Source organism: Myxine glutinosa, chromosome 6 (assembly GCF_964187855.1).
Source record: "Myxine glutinosa chromosome 6, kmMyxGlut1.1, whole genome shotgun sequence".
Lineage (NCBI taxonomy): Eukaryota > Metazoa > Chordata > Myxini > Myxiniformes > Myxinidae > Myxine > Myxine glutinosa.
In genome coordinates, this window is record NC_136266.1 from 3307945 (window position 1) to 3327340 (window position 19396).

Sequence of the window (19396 nt, forward strand, 5' to 3'; positions counted from 1 at the left end):
AATAATTAATCGATTAATCAATAAATAATTAATCGATTAAATGATTAATCAATAAATCAAAAATATCCTTGATAGCCACATCACTTGGTCACTGTCATGTCCAAATATTAGCTTCCCAGCTCAAAAGGTGCCTGAGATATTGGCCAAATGAGAAAGAAAATAAATAAATGATTAATAATGAAAATAAATAAATAATAATCATTAAAAAATTAAATTATTAATCAATTCGGTCACAGAACACATAAACCACCACCATTTCATCAGAATCTTTAACTGAATTTTTTTTTAAATAGTAGTTAATCGAATAATTAAATAATTAATCGATTAATTGATTAATTGATTAATCAATAAATCAAAAATATCCTTGATAGCCACATCACTTGGTCACTCATGTCAAAATATTAGCTTCCGAGCTCAAAAGGTGCCTGAGATATTGGCCAAATAAGAAAGAAAATAAATAAATGATTAATAATGAAAATAAATAAATAATAATCATAAAAAATTAAATTATTAAACAATTCGGTCAGAGAACACATAAACCACCACCATTTCATCAGAATCTGTAACTTTAAAAAAAGAAGTTTTTAGTCATTAATCAAATAATTAAATAATTATTCGATTAATTGATTAATTGATTAATTAATAAATCAAAAATAGCCTTTGCAGCCAAATCACCTGGTCATTGGCATGTCCAAATATCAGCTTCCTAACTCAAAAGGTGCCTGAGTTAATGGTCAGAAGAGAAAGGAAATTTGATTAATTAAATAAGTACTTAATTAATCGCTAATAATTAAATAACTCCTCAATTAATTGATTAATCAAAAAACAAAAAATACCGTTTTTGACAAAGGACTTGCTCACTACTGTGCCGAAATTTCAGCTTCCTAAGCTCAAAGGATGGCTGAGATATGGTCCGGACAAACAAACAAGAAAACAACCAGAGTGAAAACTGAGTACTCCCTTTCAGCGTGCGTCACTGCCGAGCCCCCTTCGGTGCCCGGCAATGACGTTTTGCAATGCCTGGAGATGGCATAGGAAAGGTGCCGTGTTCAACAAGAAACCAGAGTGAAAACTGAGTACTCCCTTTCAGCGTGCATCATTGCCGAGCCCCTTCGGTGCCCGGCAATGACGTTATGCAGCGCCTGGAGATGGCATAGGAAAGGTGTGGTGTACAATATTGCAATTGAAACAACAACATATCCTGATGACCTAGTAACTAGCAGTTGTTGAACAAGGACAGGAACCTCACTGGTTAGAGAGTGCAGTCACACCTGTCTGATGTCCTCTCCCACGTATTCGATGACCATCTCGTCCGCAGCAATGGGCTCGAGTGCAAAAAGGCCCCAGTCGTGGATGCCGCTCTTTGTGAACTTTAACTTCTTTTTACGGAACTGTAGGATGGCATCAATATGGCATGGAACATAATGAGACATTGGATCAGAGGTCAAAGGTTATGTGAATGCAAATATAAATGTAGGTAAAGTAAGTTTTGTAGTTTGTTTTGTATTTGAGGCCACAGTTGTGGAGTCTTCCAGCTGCGATGAAAAACACCACCAGCTAGCAAAGGGGGCTAAGGTCGCATCACATGTGTAAATGTTGTCGTAGCAACGCCGACAACTATAAACAATCCGATAAAAAAAAAGAATCATTACAACACCGACAGCCAACAACAATGAGAACCAACAACAATGAGGGCCAACAAAGAGAGCCAACAACAAGCGCTAACAACAATGAGAGCTAGTAACAACGAGAGCAAACGAGAGCGAACAACAGAGAGCGAACAACAGAAAGCCAACAATTAGAGCCAAAAACGAGAGCCAAAATCGAGAGCCAACAACAATGAGAACCAACAACAATGAGAGCCAACAACACTGAGAGCCAACAATGAGAACCAACAATGAGAACCAACAACAATGAGAGCCAACAACAACAAGAGCCAACAACAATGAGAACCAACATCACCGAGAGCCAACAATGAGAGCCAACATTGAAAGCCAACAACAATGAGAGCCAACAACAAGAACCAACAACAATGAGAGCCAACAACAACTAGAGCCAACATCAACGAGAGCCAACAACGAGAGCCAACAACAATGAGAGCTAACAATGAGAGCCAACACACAGAGAGCACACAACGAGAGCCAACAACACAGAGAGCCAACAACAATGAGAGCCAACAATGAGAGCAAACATTGAGAGCCAACAACAATAACCAACAACAATGACAGCTAACAACAACGAGAGCCAACACACAGAGATCAAACACAGAGAGCCAACAACACAGAGCCAACAACACAGAGCCAACAACACAGAGCCAACAACAATGAGGACCAACAACAATGAGAGCCAACAACACTGAGAGCCAACAATGAGAACCAACAATGAGAACCAACAACAATGAGAGCCAACAACAACAAGAGCCAACAACAATGAAAACCAACATCACCGAGAGCCAACAATGAGAGCCAACAATGAGAGCCAACATTGAAAGCCAACAACAATGAGAGCAAACAACAATGAGAGCCAACAACAAGAACCAACAACAATGAGAGCCAACAACAACTAGAGCCACCATCACCAAGAGCCAACAACGAGAGCCAACAACAATGATAGCCAACAACAATGATAGCCAACAACAACGAACAACAATGAGAGCTAACGACGAGAGCCAACACACAGAGAACAAACAACGAGAGCCAACAACACAGAGAGCCAACAACAATGAGAGCCAACAATGAGAGCAAACATTGAGAGCCAAAAACAATAACCAACAACAATGACAGCTAACAACAACGAGAGCCAACACACAGAGATCAAACACGGAGAGCCAACAACACAGAGCCAACAACATTGAGAACCAACAACAATGAGAGCCAACAACAAGGAGAGCCAACAACACCGAGAGCCAACAATGAGAACCAACAACAATGAGAACCAACAACAATGAGAACCAACATCACCGAGAGCGAACAATGAGAGCCAACAACAACGAGAGCCAACAACACTGAGAGCCAACAATGTGAAACAACAACAATGAGAACCAACAACAATGAGAACCAACAACAATGACAGCCAACAACAACGAGAGCCAACAATGAGAACCAACAACAATGAGAACCAACAACAATGAGAACCAACATCACCGAGAGCCAACAACGAGAGCTAACATTGAGAGTAAACAACAATGATAGCCAACAACAACAACCAACAACAATGAGACAACACACAGAGAGCAAACAACGAGAGCCAACATTGAGAGCCAACACACAGAGCCAACAACAGCGAGAGCTAAAAACAACGAGAGCCAACAACAACAATAGCTAAAAACAATGAGAGCCGACACACAGAGAGCAAACAACGAGAGCCAACAACAACGAGAGCCAATAACGTGAGCCAACACACAGAGAACAAACAATGAGAGCCAACAACAATGAGAGCCAACAACAATGAGAGCTAACAACAACGAGAGCCAACAACAACGAGAGCTAACAACAACGAGAGCTAACAACAACTAGAGCCAACACACAGAGAGCAAACGAGAGCTAACAACAATGAGAGCCAACACACAGAGAGCAAACAAGGAGAGCCAACAACAATGAGAGCTAAAAACAACAAGAGCCAGCACACAGAGAGCAAACAACGAGAGCCAACAACAATGAGAGCTAACGGACAATGAGAGCTAACAACAACGAGAGCTAACAACAACGATAGCCAACACACAGAGAGCAAACAACGAGAGCCAACAACAACGAGAGCTAAAAACAACGAGAGCTAAACACAACAAGAGCCAACACACAGAGAGAAAACAATGAGAGCCAACAACAATGAGAGCTAACGACAGCCAACACACAGAGAGCAAACAACAAGAGCAAACAACAATGAGAGCTAACAACAATGAGAGCGAACAACGAGAGCCAACACACAGAGAGCAAATAACAAGAGCCAACAACAATGAGAGCTAAAAACAATGAGATCCAACACACAGAGAGCAAACAACGAGAGCCAACAACAACGAGAGCTAAAAACAACGGGAGCCAACAACAATGAGAGCTAACAACGAGAGCCAACACACAGAGAGCAAACAACGAGAGCTAACAACAACGAGAGCGAACAACAACGAGAGCCAACACACAGAGAGCAAACAAGAGCCAACAACGAGAGCTAAAAACAACAAGAGCCAACACACAGAGAGCAAACAATGAGGGCCAACAACAATGAGAGCTAACAACGAGAGCCAACACACAGAGAGCAAACAACGAGAGTGAACAACACAGAGAGCTAACAACACAGAGAGCTAACAACAAAGAGAGCCAACAACAACGAGAACCAACACACAGAGAGCAAATAACGAGAGCCAACAACAATGATAGCTAAAAACAATGAGAGCGAACAACAACGAGAGCCAACACACAGAGAGCAAACAACGAGAGCCAACAACAACGAGAGCTAAAAACAACGAGAGCTAAACACAACAAGAGCCAACACACAGAGAGAAAACAATGAGAGCCAACAACAATGAGAGCTAACGACAGCCAACACACAGAGAGCAAACAACGAGAGCCAACAACAATGATAGCTAAAAACAATGAGAGCGAACAACAACGAGAGCCAACACACAGAGAGCAAACAACGAGAGCCAACAACAACGAGAGCTAAAAACAACAAGAGCAAATACACAGAGAGCAAACAATGAGAGCCAACAATGAGAGCTAACAATGAGAGCCAACACACAGAGAGCAAACAACGAGAGCGAACAACACAGAGAGCTAACAACAACGAGAGCCAACAACGAGAGCTAACGACGAGAGCCAACACACAGAGAGAAAACAATGAGAGCTAACAACAACGAGAGTCAACAACAACGAGAACCAACACACAGAGAGCAAACAATGAGAGCCCACAACGAGAGCTAAAAACAATGAGAGCCAACACACAGAGAGCTAACAACGAGAGCCAACAACAATAGCTAAAAACAACAAGAGCCAACACACAGAGCAAACAATGAGAGCCAACAACAATGAGAGCAAACAACACAGAGAGCTAACAACAACGAGAGCTAACAACAATGAGAGCCAACAAACAGAGAGCAAACAATGAGAGCCAACAACAATGAGAACCAACAATGGAGCTAACGAGAGCCAACACACAGAGAGCAAACAACGAGAGCTAACAACAACGAGAGCTAACAACAATGAGAGCAAACACACAGAGAGCCAACAACAAGAGCCAACAACAATGAGAGCTAACAATGAGAGCCAACACACAGACAAAAAACAACGAGAGCTAACAACAACGAGAGCAAACAACGAGAGCTAACAACAACGAGAGCTAACAACAATGAGAGCAAACACACAGAGAGCAAACAACAATGAGAGCCAACAACAATGAGAGCTAACAACGAGAGCCAACACACAGACAAAAAACAACGAGAGCTAACAACAACGAGAGCTAACAACAACGAGAGCTAACAACAACGAGAGCTAACAACAACGAGAGCCAACACACAGAGAGCAAACAACGAGAGCCAAAAACAACGAGAGCTAAAAACAACAAGAGCCAACACAGAGAGCAAACAACGAGAGCGAACAACACAGAGAGTTAACAACATCGAGAGCCAACAACAACGAGAACCACATTGAGGTGCCAGAGTCACGATTATTTTAGACTTCACAAACGGACACCTGTTGGATAATAGAGCTTTAATAATGAACAAATCAAAGTTGGCAGCTTACACTTTTATAACAGGTATTGTGTAAAACGAAGACCTCAATCAAATCACATTTCATCCTCAAGTATCGGTCCACGTGCAACTTCGCACCTTTAGCTGGTTGAACTTGAAAAGGTCACTGTCTGCGTGCCCTCCGGCCCCAAAGGAAGCGAGGAGACGACGTTGCTCGGAGCGACGCTCCGAACCTGCTCGAGTTGACGCCGAAGGTTGCGCCGGGATGCTCATTCCCTGTGCAGGGAGGACAGAAAAGGGAGGGACGGTACCTGTGCCGTCACCTGGAAAATCAAATACCGTTTACCGTGGAAATAACTAAAACTAAAAGGGCGAAGTGCGATATCGAGGACAAATGCGCAAGGAGCGCACGCCTCGTACCGCTAACGTGCTCACCTGCGTGTCCACAGGTATCTGCTCGTCGAGCGCCACGAGACGCTGGGTGCGGTACCTGGCCTTCTCACGCACACTCAGCTTGTAGTAACCCTCACTCCGCGCACACCCCGTCGCGTGCTCTCGCAGCCCGTCACTGGTCACACGTTTCCGACGTGCGCGCGTCCTCCCCACACGGGGGATGTAGGTGGGTGCGGTGTTGTAAAGGACACCTCAAACTCCCTTTCAGGTCGGCACCCCCAACATACAGCAGACCAATCCCCATTAACATGTCCAAACCGGGATGTTGTGCACGCTTTGGCCACAAAGGACAGGTGTGCATAGAAAGCAAAAGATGTACAACTTACATGTTATCAGATGTGAAAGTGGTTTAAAATGCTCGTGCTGCTTATGGTATAACATTCGATACGATTCGGGACAGCAGGTTGCCACTACAGGTGATGTGAAATCGAAAAGGATACCGCCTCCACTACAGGTGATGTGAAAAATATTACCGCCTCACTTTACAACAAAATAATGGTAAACTTAAACACTTTCTTGAGCTCATTATATATTATTGTGCATTACCATTTCATCAACAAACAATTTGAAAACTTCATTCAATTTGTCAAAGGTGTAGTCGAGCATTAGGTACATGGTTCTTGGTTTGTATGCGGCACAAAGCTGCGGGGTGGCATCACGGGCTGATGACGCGGCTGGGCCCCTGATGTAACGCCCTCTGCTGGTTTGGGCAGGAATATGTTCAGGGTGCCGGCGATAGGTCGCCTTCTCTTCGCGAAGGGCACCATGGGGTCTTTAACGTCCACCAACTAATGCAGACAGACAGGATGCCCGTTTAACGTCCACAAACTAATGCAGACAGACAGGATACCCGTTTAACATCCACCAACGAATGCAGACAGACAGGATGCCCGTTTAACATCAACCAACTAATGCAGACAGACAGGATGCCCGTTTAACATCAACCAACAAATGCAGACAGACAGGATGCCCGTTTAACATCCACCAACTAATGCAGACAGACAGGATGCCCGTTTAACATCCACAAACTAATGCAGACAGACAGGCTGCCCGTTTAACGTCCACCAACTAATGCAGACAGACAGGATGCCCGTTTAACATCCACCCACTAATGCAGACAGACAGGACGTCCGTTTAACGTCCACCAACTAATGCAGACAGACAGGATGCCCGTTTAACGTCCACCAACTAATGCAGACAGACAGGATGCCCGTTTAACGTCCACCAACTAATGCAGACAGACAGGATGCCCGTTTAACATCCACCAACTAATGCAGACAGACAGGATGCCCGTTTAACATCCACCAACTAATGCAGACAGACAGGACGTCCGTTTAACATCCACCAACTAATGCAGACAGACAGGATGCCCGTTTAACGTACACCAACTAATGCAGACAGACAGGATGCCCGTTTAACATCCACCAACTAATGCAGACAGACAGGACGTCCGTTTAACATCCACCAACTAATGCAGACAGACAGGATGCCCGTTTAACGTACACCAACTAATGCAGAGAGACAGGATGCCCGTTTAACGTACACCAACTAATGCAGACAGACAGGATGCCCGTTTAACGTCCACAAACTAATGCAGACAGACAGGATGCCCGTTTAACGTCCACAAACTAATGCAGACAGACAGGATGCCCGTTTAACATCCACCAACTAATGCAGACAGACAGGACGTCCGTTGAACGTCCACCAACTAATGCAGACAGACAGGATGCCCGTTTAACATCCACCAACTAATGCAGACAGACAGGATGCCCGTTTAACGTCCACCAACTAATGCAGACAGACAGGATGCCCGTTTAACATCCACCAACGAATGCAGACAGACAGTATGCTCGTTTAACATCCACCAACTAATGCAGACAGACAGTATGCTCGTTTAACATCCACCAACTAATGCAGACAGACAGGATGTCCGTTTAACGTCCACCGACTAATGCCCACAGACAGAATGCCCGTTTAACGTCCACCAACTAATGCAGACAGACAGGATGCCCGTTTAACATCCACCACCTAATGCAGACAGACAGGGTGCCCGATTAACATCCACCAACTAATGCAGACAGACAGTATGCCTGATTAACATCCACCAACTAATGCAGACAGACAGTATGCCCGTTTAACATCCACCAACTAATGCAGACAGACAGGATGCCCGTTTAACGTACACCAACTAAAGCAAACAGACAGGATGCCCGTTTAACATCCACCAACTAATGCAGACAGACAGGATGCCCGTTTAACGTCCACCAACTAATGCAGACAGACAGGATGCCCGTTTAACATCCACCAACTAATGCAGACAGGCAGGATGCCCGTTTAACGTCCACCAACCAATGCAGACAAACACAACGCCGGTTTAACATCCACCAACTAACGCAGACAGACAGGATGCCCCGTTTAAGTCCATCAACTAATGCAGACAGACAGGATGCCCGTTTAACGTCCACCAACTAATGCAGACAGACAGGATTTGTATACAAGATCGAGGCTCGTGAAAGAGCGAACATTAATCACACAGAAAGACAAACAGACACATAAAACAAATAACATCGGGAGCGGAAGACAAGATGGGGAGAGAGGGGGAAGGACACAAACACAACATTTGAGAGCAGGGACCGAGAGACATGGAGACATCGAGAGAACTGTGGGAGGGAGAGGGCTTTGGGGGGAGGCATGGGAAGGGAGGGGGTGGGAGAGGTATAAAACATATGGACACTGCCAGGACTTCCAGGAAAGAAGTTGGAATTTCAAACAAGGTGGATCTGGGGTGAATTAGTGGGGGTAGAAAAGATCAAGGTTTTGGATGGGGGAAGATAAGAGATGGTGGTGAACAGCTGTTTTAAAGACCTGGAGGGAGGAGTGCGATTGAAGTGAGTGTGGGAGTTTGTTCCAGAGGCGGGAGAAAAGAGGAATGAAAGAGTGAAGGTGAGCAGAGAGCCGAGATTTCGGCAGTTTAACCATCAGAGGGTGGCTGGCAGATCTTGTGCGACCTGTAGGAATATTTGGGGGACAGAGCACAGAGAGAGCTGGGGGAGCAAGTCCGGAGAGGAGTCGGTAGAAGACAGAAAGACCACCTACCTGCCTGCGGTGAGTGAGTGAAAGGCCCTCAGAGATAGCTTCATCGCGGGAGATTCCAATGATTCTGAAAGCTTTGGATTCAACAGCGTGAAGCCGAGCCAGGTGTGAGGCAGGAGCACCGGCCCATAGGGGAGAACAGTATTCCATTGAGCTGCGGATGAAAGCCTTGTATGTGGTGAGGAGCTCAGGTGTGCCTAGGAAGGACTTCGCACAACGGAGGATGCCCAGTCGGCGACTAGCTTTGGAGGCCAGCTTGGAAATGTGGTTTTCCCAAGAAAGATCATGGCAGATAGTGAGACCCAAAAGCTTGAGCGACAGAACTTCTTGGAGAGGATTGTTGAGAAAGTAGATGGGAGGGTTGTCCAGTCGATCTTTTCGGAGAGACATAGTAAGAGTGTGAGATTTGTCAGGATTGAAAGACATGTTCCACTTGTTTGACCAGTCTGTGATTTTGTCCAGGTCTTCAGAGAGTGGGGAGGCTGCAGACTGCCGATCTGAGGGAAGAGGAATGGAGCGGCAGAGAGTGGAGTCATCAGCAAAGAGATAGAGAGGATTTTCCAGAGAGTCGGAGAGATCATTGATAAAGACCAGAAAAAGCACAGGGCCCAGCACACTGCCATGGGGAACTCCAGCCTGAACAGGAAGGGGAGATGAGAGAAATCCATTCAGGGCCACACGTTGACTACGACCAGAGAGGAAGTCCGCAAGCCATGCATGGAGATTTCCATGGATACCATAGGAGGAGAGTTTGGTGAGCAGAGCTGGGTGCCAGACCGTATCGAAGGCACGTGATATGTCAAGGGAGACAGCTCTGATTTCCTGTTTGGCATTGAGGACCTCCATCCATTGTTGAGACAGCAGAAGCAGCATGTCCAGAGTAGAGTGACCTGGTCTGAAACCAAATTGATGATCAGAGATCAAGCCATTGGAGAAGAGGAAAGATTTCATATCCGAAGCAATGATGGATTCCATGACTTTGCTGATAATTGGGAGCAGGCTGATTGGTCTGTAGTTGCAAGGATCTGTTTTTGCACCTTTTTTGTGTAAAGCGGTAATGTTTGCTGATTTCCAGGATGCTGGCAGATGACCTTGAGCAAAAGATAGGGTGAAAAGAACAGAGAGAGGGTGAGATAGAGCGGCAGAGCAGGATTTTAGGACCCGTGGGCTGATGCCATCTGGTCCAGTTGCAGAATCAGAGTCGAGGTTTGACAAAAACTCCTCCACCTTGTCAGGAGAGAAGGACACAGAGTCCAGGAGCAGTTGGGTTCGACTGGGAAGGGTGGGAACAGAGAGAGATGGGTTTGGGACTAAGGATTTTGAGGCAAACACAGAGTTGAGGCATTCGGCTTTGTCACGTGCGATGTCAACTGTGTGGCCATTTGAGGTAAGGGAGGGGATGGAGGGGGAACAAACACCAGAAACGGATTTGACCAGACGCCACCAGGATTTGGAGGAAGGAGACAGGTTTGAGAGTTCATTCTTGAGTGAGGAGAGATAGTGCTTCCTGGCACTCCTGAGGGTAGACACACACTTGTTCCGAGCTTGGTGGAAGGAACTGAGATTGCCTTCAGTTGGATTTGCCTTCCAAGAGGCAAAGGCAAGTTGTTTCAGGGCAACTGCCTCACCACAAGATTCAGTGTACCATGGACGGGAGGAAGGGTAAGACAACTGAAGGCGAGATGGGATAAATCTGTGCATGAGAGAGATCAGTTTGCTTTGGAAGAATTGATGTCAGAGGCAGTGGAGATGGGAGACCAATCCAGACGATTGATGGCTGCTTGAAGACCGTCCCAGTCGGCCTGAGTGAAATGCCAGACACGTCGACGCTGAGGAGGCTCTCTGAGAATGGCCAGACAGATGTCCACTTTGACAAGCACATGATCAGAAGAACCGATTGGAGCAGAAGAAGAGCAGCAGACATTAGCAGGGAAGTTTGTCATAACCAAGTCTAGAAGAGAAGATACTCCATTGGCTGAGATCCGGGTCGGGAAATTGACAGATTGTGTCAATCCCAGTGAGTCACAAAAGTCCTTTGCTGAGGTGCCATGACTGGTGAGAGAGGAACCCACACCCAACCAGGTGGCATGATGACAGTTGAAGTCACCACATATGAGGAAGAGAGAGTTGGGATGAGTGGATAGAAGTTGGTCCATGTTGTCAGACAGTGAAATGTAGATGGAGTCATCACTGTTTGGGGGACGGTACAGAACACATATGAACAAAAGGTGGGAGCGGAGAGGAAGCCGTAGCCAGAGGTACTCCTGGGGGGTGAGGAGGAGAGAGGGCAGTGCAAGGAGAGTGAGGAAGAGAGTTTTTTATAAAGATAGCCACCCCACCACCAGGCCGAGGCTCAGGTCTATCATACCGGAGGAGGGAGTAACCAGGAAGAGATATTACGGAATCAGAGACATCTTGAAGGAGGAAAGTCTCTGTTAAGCAGATCAAGTCTGGATTGTCAGAAGCAACCTGTATGGAGAGATCAGTCAGGTTTGAGCGAAGGCCCCGGATGTTTGAGGTCCATACCAAACTCCGCAAGCCGTTCGCTTTGGACCAAACCATTTCATGTAAATAGAGGGGGGGGATTGTCACCGTACTCGCAAGCCGTTCGCTTTGGACCAAACCATTTCATGTAAATAGAGGGGGGGGATTGTCACCGTACTCGCAAGCCGTTCGCTTTGGATCAAACCATTTCATGTAAATAGAGGGGGGGGATATAATTTTAGATATATATATAGTACGGGCATGCCCTAGTACCTTTAATGAAGAGAGAGGGGGAGCATCGGGTACAGGACAGGGGAGGGGAGGAGTAGGGTAAGATGAAGGATGAGAGGGGAAGGTAGGGAGAGCAGTTGATAGTGTGTCAGAGATTGCAGAAGAGTTCCAAGAAAGGGAAGGGTGAGGAGGATGAAAGGTTTGATGGTGAAGGGATGAGGCACAGTGAGGGGTTGTTTGAGGGGGGCAGAGGAAAGTAGAAGGTTGGGGGGGTGGAGGTATGAGATAGAAGGGAGACGAAGTGGGGAGGAGGCAGCTTTGAGGAGGAGGGGGGAGGGAGAATTGGAGAGGAAAGGTATGGGGGGAGATTTGAATGGGAGGGGTTGGGGGGGAGTTTTGAAGGGGAGGAGTGAGGGGGGAGTTTAGGAGGGGAGGGGCAAGGGGGGAGTTTAGGAGGGAAGGGCAAGGGGGGAGTTCAGGAGTGGAGGGGCAAGGGGGGGGATTTGGAGGGGAGGGGCAAGGGGGGAGTTTAGGAGGGGAAGGGCAAGGGGGGAGTTCAGGAGTGGAGGGGCAAGGGGGGAGTTTAAGAGTGGAGGGGCAAGGGGGGAGTTTAGGAGTGTAGGTGCAAGGGGGGGGATTTGGATGGGAGGGGCAAGAGGGGAGTTTAGAAAGTGGATGATTAATGAAAGACGAACATTGAAAACAAATTGGGTTTGTTGTGATTTTCAAGTTAGCAATCCGATTCAGAACGATGGAGGAGGGATGGAATGAATGTGAATTTAGACCATGTAGTGAGGGAGACGTATAAGATATTGAATTTCTTTTTTTTGAAGTGGAATGAGTTGGAGAGGAAATTGAGAAAAGCCTTTTAAATAGGAAGAAAAACAGCGTGTTGTAAAATACCACTGAGTAAAACACTGAAGGGGAAAGGTTAAACATATTTAAATAATATTTAAACAGAACCGTGAACAATCTTATATGCACAAAATACCAACGGGGGGAGAGCCGAGAGGGACCACCATGAGTCACGTGAACAGGGCAAACGGTGGATGGCAAGGAGATAATGGGGGCGTGGCGAACAGCACACCTGGACAGAAAATACAGGATGAGACAACAGTACACGTGGAGAAAGGAAAATAAATGTTTTTTGGGGTTTTTTTGTTTTTTTGGGGGGGGTGGTGGGGGGGGGGGGGGATTTAGAACATTAGACAGAGTATTATGTTCGGGGTAGAAGGGAAAAAACTAAGAGCCAAGCAAAACACGCTTAAGTTAACAAACACCGACGGGGGTACAACTACAAGGCCGCACACGAGGAGCAGAACACGATTAATTAATTACGAGTTACAGGAAATTCAAACCAAAACTAACTACAATCAAACAATAACGCATGGACGATAAAATAACGAGTTGAAATTTGACAATCTATCTGGGGAAATGGGGGAGAAACACGTGGTCGAAGAACGAACGAACGAATAAAAATGAATAAACGAATGAGAACAGAGAAGGAAATGTTTTTTTTGTTTTTTTTGAGTTGAGATTTACATAAGGAAGTAGGCTATGGGGTGAAAAGACTGGGAAAACAGAGAACGAAAGTTATTGGATCACAAACGACGGACCGCTGAGAGAAAAACAAAGCCTCAAGGTTGTACAGTGTGCACTGTACAAGGCCTCAAGACACGACACGAATTAACACGATTTTCAATACAGGTATGATAGATTTGCACCGAAAATCTTCGTCGGGAGACAATATATACACCATAAAATAAATACAGTTATAACGAAAATACAAATGGGAACAATTACTTAACTTCGATTTCGATGAGAAGCGTGGAGAGCTGAGAATAAACGAACCCTCGCCAGCAAGACCGGAAACGGAAGTCAACAGACAGGATGCCCGTTTAACGTCCACCAATTAATGCAGACAGACAGGATGCCCGTTTAACGTCCACCAACTAATGCAGACAGACAGGATGTATGTTTAACATCCACCAACTAATGCAGACAGACAGGATGCCCGTTTAACGTCCACCAACTAATGCAGACAAACAGGATTCCCGTTTAACATCCACCAACTAACGCAGACAGACAGGATGCCCCATTTAACGTCCACCAACTAATGCCCACAGACAGGATGCCCGTTTAACGCCACCAACTAATACAGACAGACAGGATGCCCATTTAACATCCACCAACTAATGCAGACAGACAGGATGCCCGTTTAACGTCCACCAACTAATGCCCACAGACAGGATGCCTGTTTAACGCCACCAACTAATGCAGACAGGCAGGATGCCCGTTTGACGTCCACCAACTAATGCAGACAGAAGGGACGGCCAGCTGAACCACCACCAACTAATGCAGACAGACAGGATGCCCGTTTAACGTCCACCAACGAATGCCCACAGACAGGATGCCCGTTTAACGTCCACCAACAAATGCCCACAGACAGGATGCCCGTTTAACATCCACCAACTAAAACAGACAGACGGTATGCCCGTTTAACATCCACCAACTAATGCAGACAGGCAGGATGCCCGTTTAACGTCCACCAACTAATGCAGACAGACAGGATGCCCGTTTAACGTCCACCAACTCATGCCCACAGACAGGATGCCCGTTTAACGTCCACCAATTAATCCAGACAGACAGGATGCCCGTTTAACTTCCACCAACTAATGCAGACAGATAGGATGCACGTTTAACATCCACCAACTAATGCAGACAGACAGGATGCCCGTTTAATGTCCACCAACTAATGCAGACAGACAGGATGCCCGTTTAACATCCACCAACAAATGCAGCCAGACAGGATGCCCCGTTTAACGTCCATCAACTAATTCAGACAGACAGGATGCCCGTTTACCGTCCACCAGTTAATGGAGACAGACAGGATGCCCGTTTAACATCCACCAACTAATGCAGACAGACAGGATGCCCGTTTAACAGCCACCAACTAATGCAGACAGACAGGATGCCCGTTTACCGTCCACCAATTAATGCAGACAGACAGGATGCCCGTTTAACATCCACCAAGTAATGCAGACAGGCAGGATGCCCGTTTAACATCCACCAACTAATGCAGACAGACAAGATGCCCGTTTAACATCCACCAACTAATGCAGACAGACAGGATGCCCGTTTAACATCCACCAACTAATGCAGACAGACAGGATGCCCATTTAACATCCACCAACTAATGCAGACAGACAGGATGCCCGTTTAACATCCACCAACTAATGCAGACAGACAGGATGCCCGTTTAACATCCACCAACTAATGCAGACAGACAGGATGCCCGTTTAACGTCCACCAACTAATGCAGACAGAAAGGATGCCCGTTTAACGTCCATCCGAGGGACGGCACACACATTGATGAAACACCAGGATGACAGTTTATAGCTGGGTCGGTGGTATGTAATAAGAGGTCGTGAGTGCACAAACGGGAAGGTGTGCAGGTGAACCAACTGGGACGAATGACAGTTGTATAATAGAAAGTTGGTCGAACACCCCAAACTTCGCGCAGTCTTGGGATAAATATAATAACTTAAACAAGAGTAAAAATACAGTACGACATGGGCGGGGTCTACGTGCGGCAAATTTGATTGGCCGAGATGATGTAAAACGCCATACGATTTGTCCAAGTACTGCGAACCAGAAGGTTTTTGAAATTGCCAAAAATGTGATTTGTGTTCTACCGTGTTGAAGTATATCATTCAATTTCAATGTTCAATTGAAATAAAGTAAACATTTTAAAGACTGGAGAAAAAAAATTCCGAACTTTACCGCAGTTGATGCAGCGCCTTTTACAACACCTCATTTAACATGATACATGAGTTGTTCATGTGTGTTGGTTGTGTCCTTTATACTATCCTTAAAACAGTAGGTTTCCTGTTTGGAATGTTTTCGATTTTGTTTGACTGCCGAACAGACAGTAGATTTGAAACATTCTCTCACACTCACTTTGAGAACACACATTCTCACTTTGCAAACTGCTCTCTCTCATGCACAGATTTATCCCATCTCGTCTTCAGTTGTCTTACCCTTCCTCACGTCCATGGTACACTGAATCTTGTGGTTAGGCAGTTGCCCTGAAACAACTTGCCTTTGCCTCTTGGAAGGCTAATCCAACTGAAGGCAATCTCAGTTCCTTCCACCAAACTCTGCGCAAGTGTGTCTTTACCCTCAGGAGTGCCGGGAATCACTATCTCTCCACACTCTCTCTATCTCACTATCTCTTGAAAATCCTCTCTATCTCTTTGCTGATGACTGCACCCTCTGTCGCTCCATTCCTCATCCCTCAGATCGGCAGTCTGCAGCCTCCTCACTCTCTGCAGACCTGGACAAAATCACAGACTGGGCAAACAAGTGGAACATGTCTTTCAATCCTGACAAATCTCACACTCTTACGATGTCTCTCCGAAAAGACCAACTGGACAACCCTCCCATCCACTTTCTGAATAATCCTCTCCAAGAAGTTCTGTCACTCAAGCTTTTGGGTCTCAAGATCTGCCATGATCTTTCCTGGGAAAACCACATTTCAAATCTGGCCTCCAAAGCCAGTCGCCGAGTGGGCATCCTCCGTCGTCGTACGAAGTCCTTCCTTGGTACACCTGAGCTCCTCACCACTTACAAGGCTTTCATCCGCAGCTCTATGGAATACTGCTCTCCCCTCTGGTCTGGTGCTCCTGCCTCACACCTAGCTCGTCTTCACGCTGTTGAAACCAAAGCGTTCAGAATCATTGGAATCTCCCGTGACGAAGCTCCCTCTGAGGGCCTTTCACTTACTCACCGCAGGCAGGTTGGTGGTCTTTCCGTCTTCTACCGACTCCTCTCCGGCCTTTCCCCCCAGCTCTCTCTGGGCTCTGTCCCCCAAATATTCCTACAGGTCGCACAAGATCTGCCTGCAACCCTCTTATGATTAAACTGCCAAAATCAAGACTCTCTGCTCACCTTCACTCCTTCATTCCTCTTTTCTCCCGCCTCTGGAACAAACTCCCTCACTCTCTTCAATCCCACTCCTCCCTCCAGGTCTTTAAAACAGCTGTTCACCACCATCTCTTATCTTCCCCCATCCAAAACCTTGATCTTTTCTACCCCCGCTAATTTCACCCAAAATCCTACACTTTTTTTTTTGAAATACCAACTTCTGTCCTGGAAGTCCTTGGTCCCCTTGTGTTTTATACCTGTCCCTACCCCCCCCCCCCCCTTCCCACGCCTCCTCCCCCCAAGCCCTCTCCCTCCCACACTTCTCCCTGCTCTCAAATGTTGTGTTTGTGTGCTTCCCTTTCTCTCCCCATCTTGTCTTCCGCTCCCTCTTTTTATATATTTTGTTTGTCTGGTTGATTTGTTTGTGAAATAAATGTTAGCTCTTTCACGAGCCTCGATTCAGTATACAAAAAAAAATTAAAAAAAAAAAAAGATTTAACTCTCAAACCTGTCTCCTTCCTCCAAATCCTGGTGGCGTCTGGTCAAATCCGTTTCTGGTGTTTGTTCCCCCTCCATCCCCTCGCTCACCTCAAATGGCTACACAGTTGACACCGCACGTGACAAAGCCGAATGCCTCAACTCTGTGTTTGCCTCAAAATCTTGTGTCCCAAACCCATCTCTCTCTGTTCCCACCTTACCCAGTCGAACCCAACTGCTCCTGGACTCTGTGTCCTTCTCTCCTGACAAGGTGGAGGAGTTTATGTCTAACCTCGACTCTGATTCTGCAACTGGACCAGACGGCATCAGCCCACGGGTCCTATAATCCTGCTCTGCCGCTCTATCTCACCCTCTCTCTCTTCTTTTCACCCTCTCTTTTGCTCAAGGTCATCTGCCAGCATCTTGGAAATCAGCAAACATTCCCGCTTTACACAAAAAGGTGCAAAAACAGATCCTTGCAACTACAGACCAATCAGCCTGCTCCCAATTATCAGCAAAGTCATGGAATCCATCATTGCTTCGGATATCAAATCCTTCCTCTTCTCCAATGGCTTGATCTCCAATCATCAATTTGGATTCAGACCAGGTCATTCTACGCTGGACATGTTGCTTCTGCTGTCTCAACAATGGATGGAGGTCCTCAATGCCAAACAGGAAATCAGAGCTTTCATCCGCAGCTCAATGGAATACTGTTCCCCCCCTCTGGGCCGGTGCTCCTGCCTCACACCTAGCTCGTCTTCACGCTGTTGAAACCAAAGCTTTCAGAATCATTGGAATCTCCTGCGATGAAGCTAACTCCGAGGGCCTTTCACTCACTCACCGCAGGCAGGTTGGTGGTCTTTCTGTCTTCTACTGACTCCTCTCCAGCCTTGCTCCCCCAGCTCTCTCTGTGCTCTGTCCCCCAAATATTCCTACAGGTCGCACAAGATCTGCCAGTAAACCTCTTATGGTTAAACTGCCAAAATCTAGGCTCTCTGCTCACCTTCACTCTTTTATTCCCCTTTTTTCCCGCCTCTGGAACAAACTCCCCCACTCCCTTCAATCCCACTCCTCCCTCCAGGTCTTTAAAACAGCTGTTCACCACCCTCTCTTTTCTTCCCCCATCCAAAACCTTGATCTTTTCTACCCCCGCTAATTCACCCCAGATACACTTTTTCGAAATTCCAACTTCTTTTCTGGAAGTCCTTGCAGTGTCCATATGTTTGATACCTCTCCCACCTCCCCCCAAGCCCTCTCCCTCCCACAGTTCTCTCGATGTTGCTGCTCTCAAATGTTGTGTTTGTGTCCTTCGCCCTCTCTCCCCATCTTGTCTACCGCTCCCCTTCTTTTGTGTTTTATGTGTTGGTTTGTGTCGGTTTGACTTTTTGTGTCATTATGTTGGCTCTTTCAAGAGCCTCGATCTTGTATACAAAAAGCAAACAAACAAAAACTCAAATCTGGGATTGTGCGATCGGGACAAATTCAGAGCCAATGCAGTTAAACTACAGGTGTCCATGTTCTGATTCATGTTCACATCATAACATTCAATTTGAATTCAGTTGTTCCTCAATCGTAAACTGAAGTAGATTGTAGATAGAATGACAAACAGACAGAAGTGAACCAATTGCTTAATCCCACTTTCAGATTCGTGTGTGCGGTAATGAGGATATTTGGATTGGAAGATGGGAGGGAATGTGTGACATACATGTTGGGGCAAAGGTTCCAAAAAGTAACCATTTTGTGTTTATCATTAGTAGATATCCAGGTAAAGAGAGCTTTACAAACCAACGTTAGTAGGGAATAAATGTTAGTTCTGGGACACTCACTCTCATTTCCCCCATTGACTTACATGTTAATTTTCTTTAATTTTCTTCAAATAATCATCCATTTACTGATTTTGTAGGCTATTTATCGACTCACTCTCATTTCCCCCATTGACTTGCATGTTAATTTTCTTTAATTTTCTTCAAATAATCATCAATTTACTGATTTTTTAGGCTATTTATCGACTTTTTAAGCTCCCCTATTTCTCTACTCTCATTTTTCTCCCAT

The 19396-nt window shown here is 46.0% G+C and overlaps 1 protein-coding gene across 1 annotated transcript in view; it reads right to left on the reverse strand.

The window, feature by feature from the left end:
* Window positions 1–19396, reverse strand: part of LOC137429544 (histone-lysine N-methyltransferase SETD1B) — a 237926-nt gene that overhangs the window by 18859 nt on the left and 199671 nt on the right. Inside the window, exons 16-18 of the mRNA XM_078779562.1 lie at window positions 6116–6303; window positions 5819–5956; window positions 1272–1391 (exon numbers count right to left, since the gene is read on the reverse strand). Coding sequence (XP_078635688.1) covers window positions 1272–1391; window positions 5819–5956; window positions 6116–6303 — 446 coding nt within the window. The remainder of the gene's footprint in view (window positions 1–1271; window positions 1392–5818; window positions 5957–6115; window positions 6304–19396) is intronic.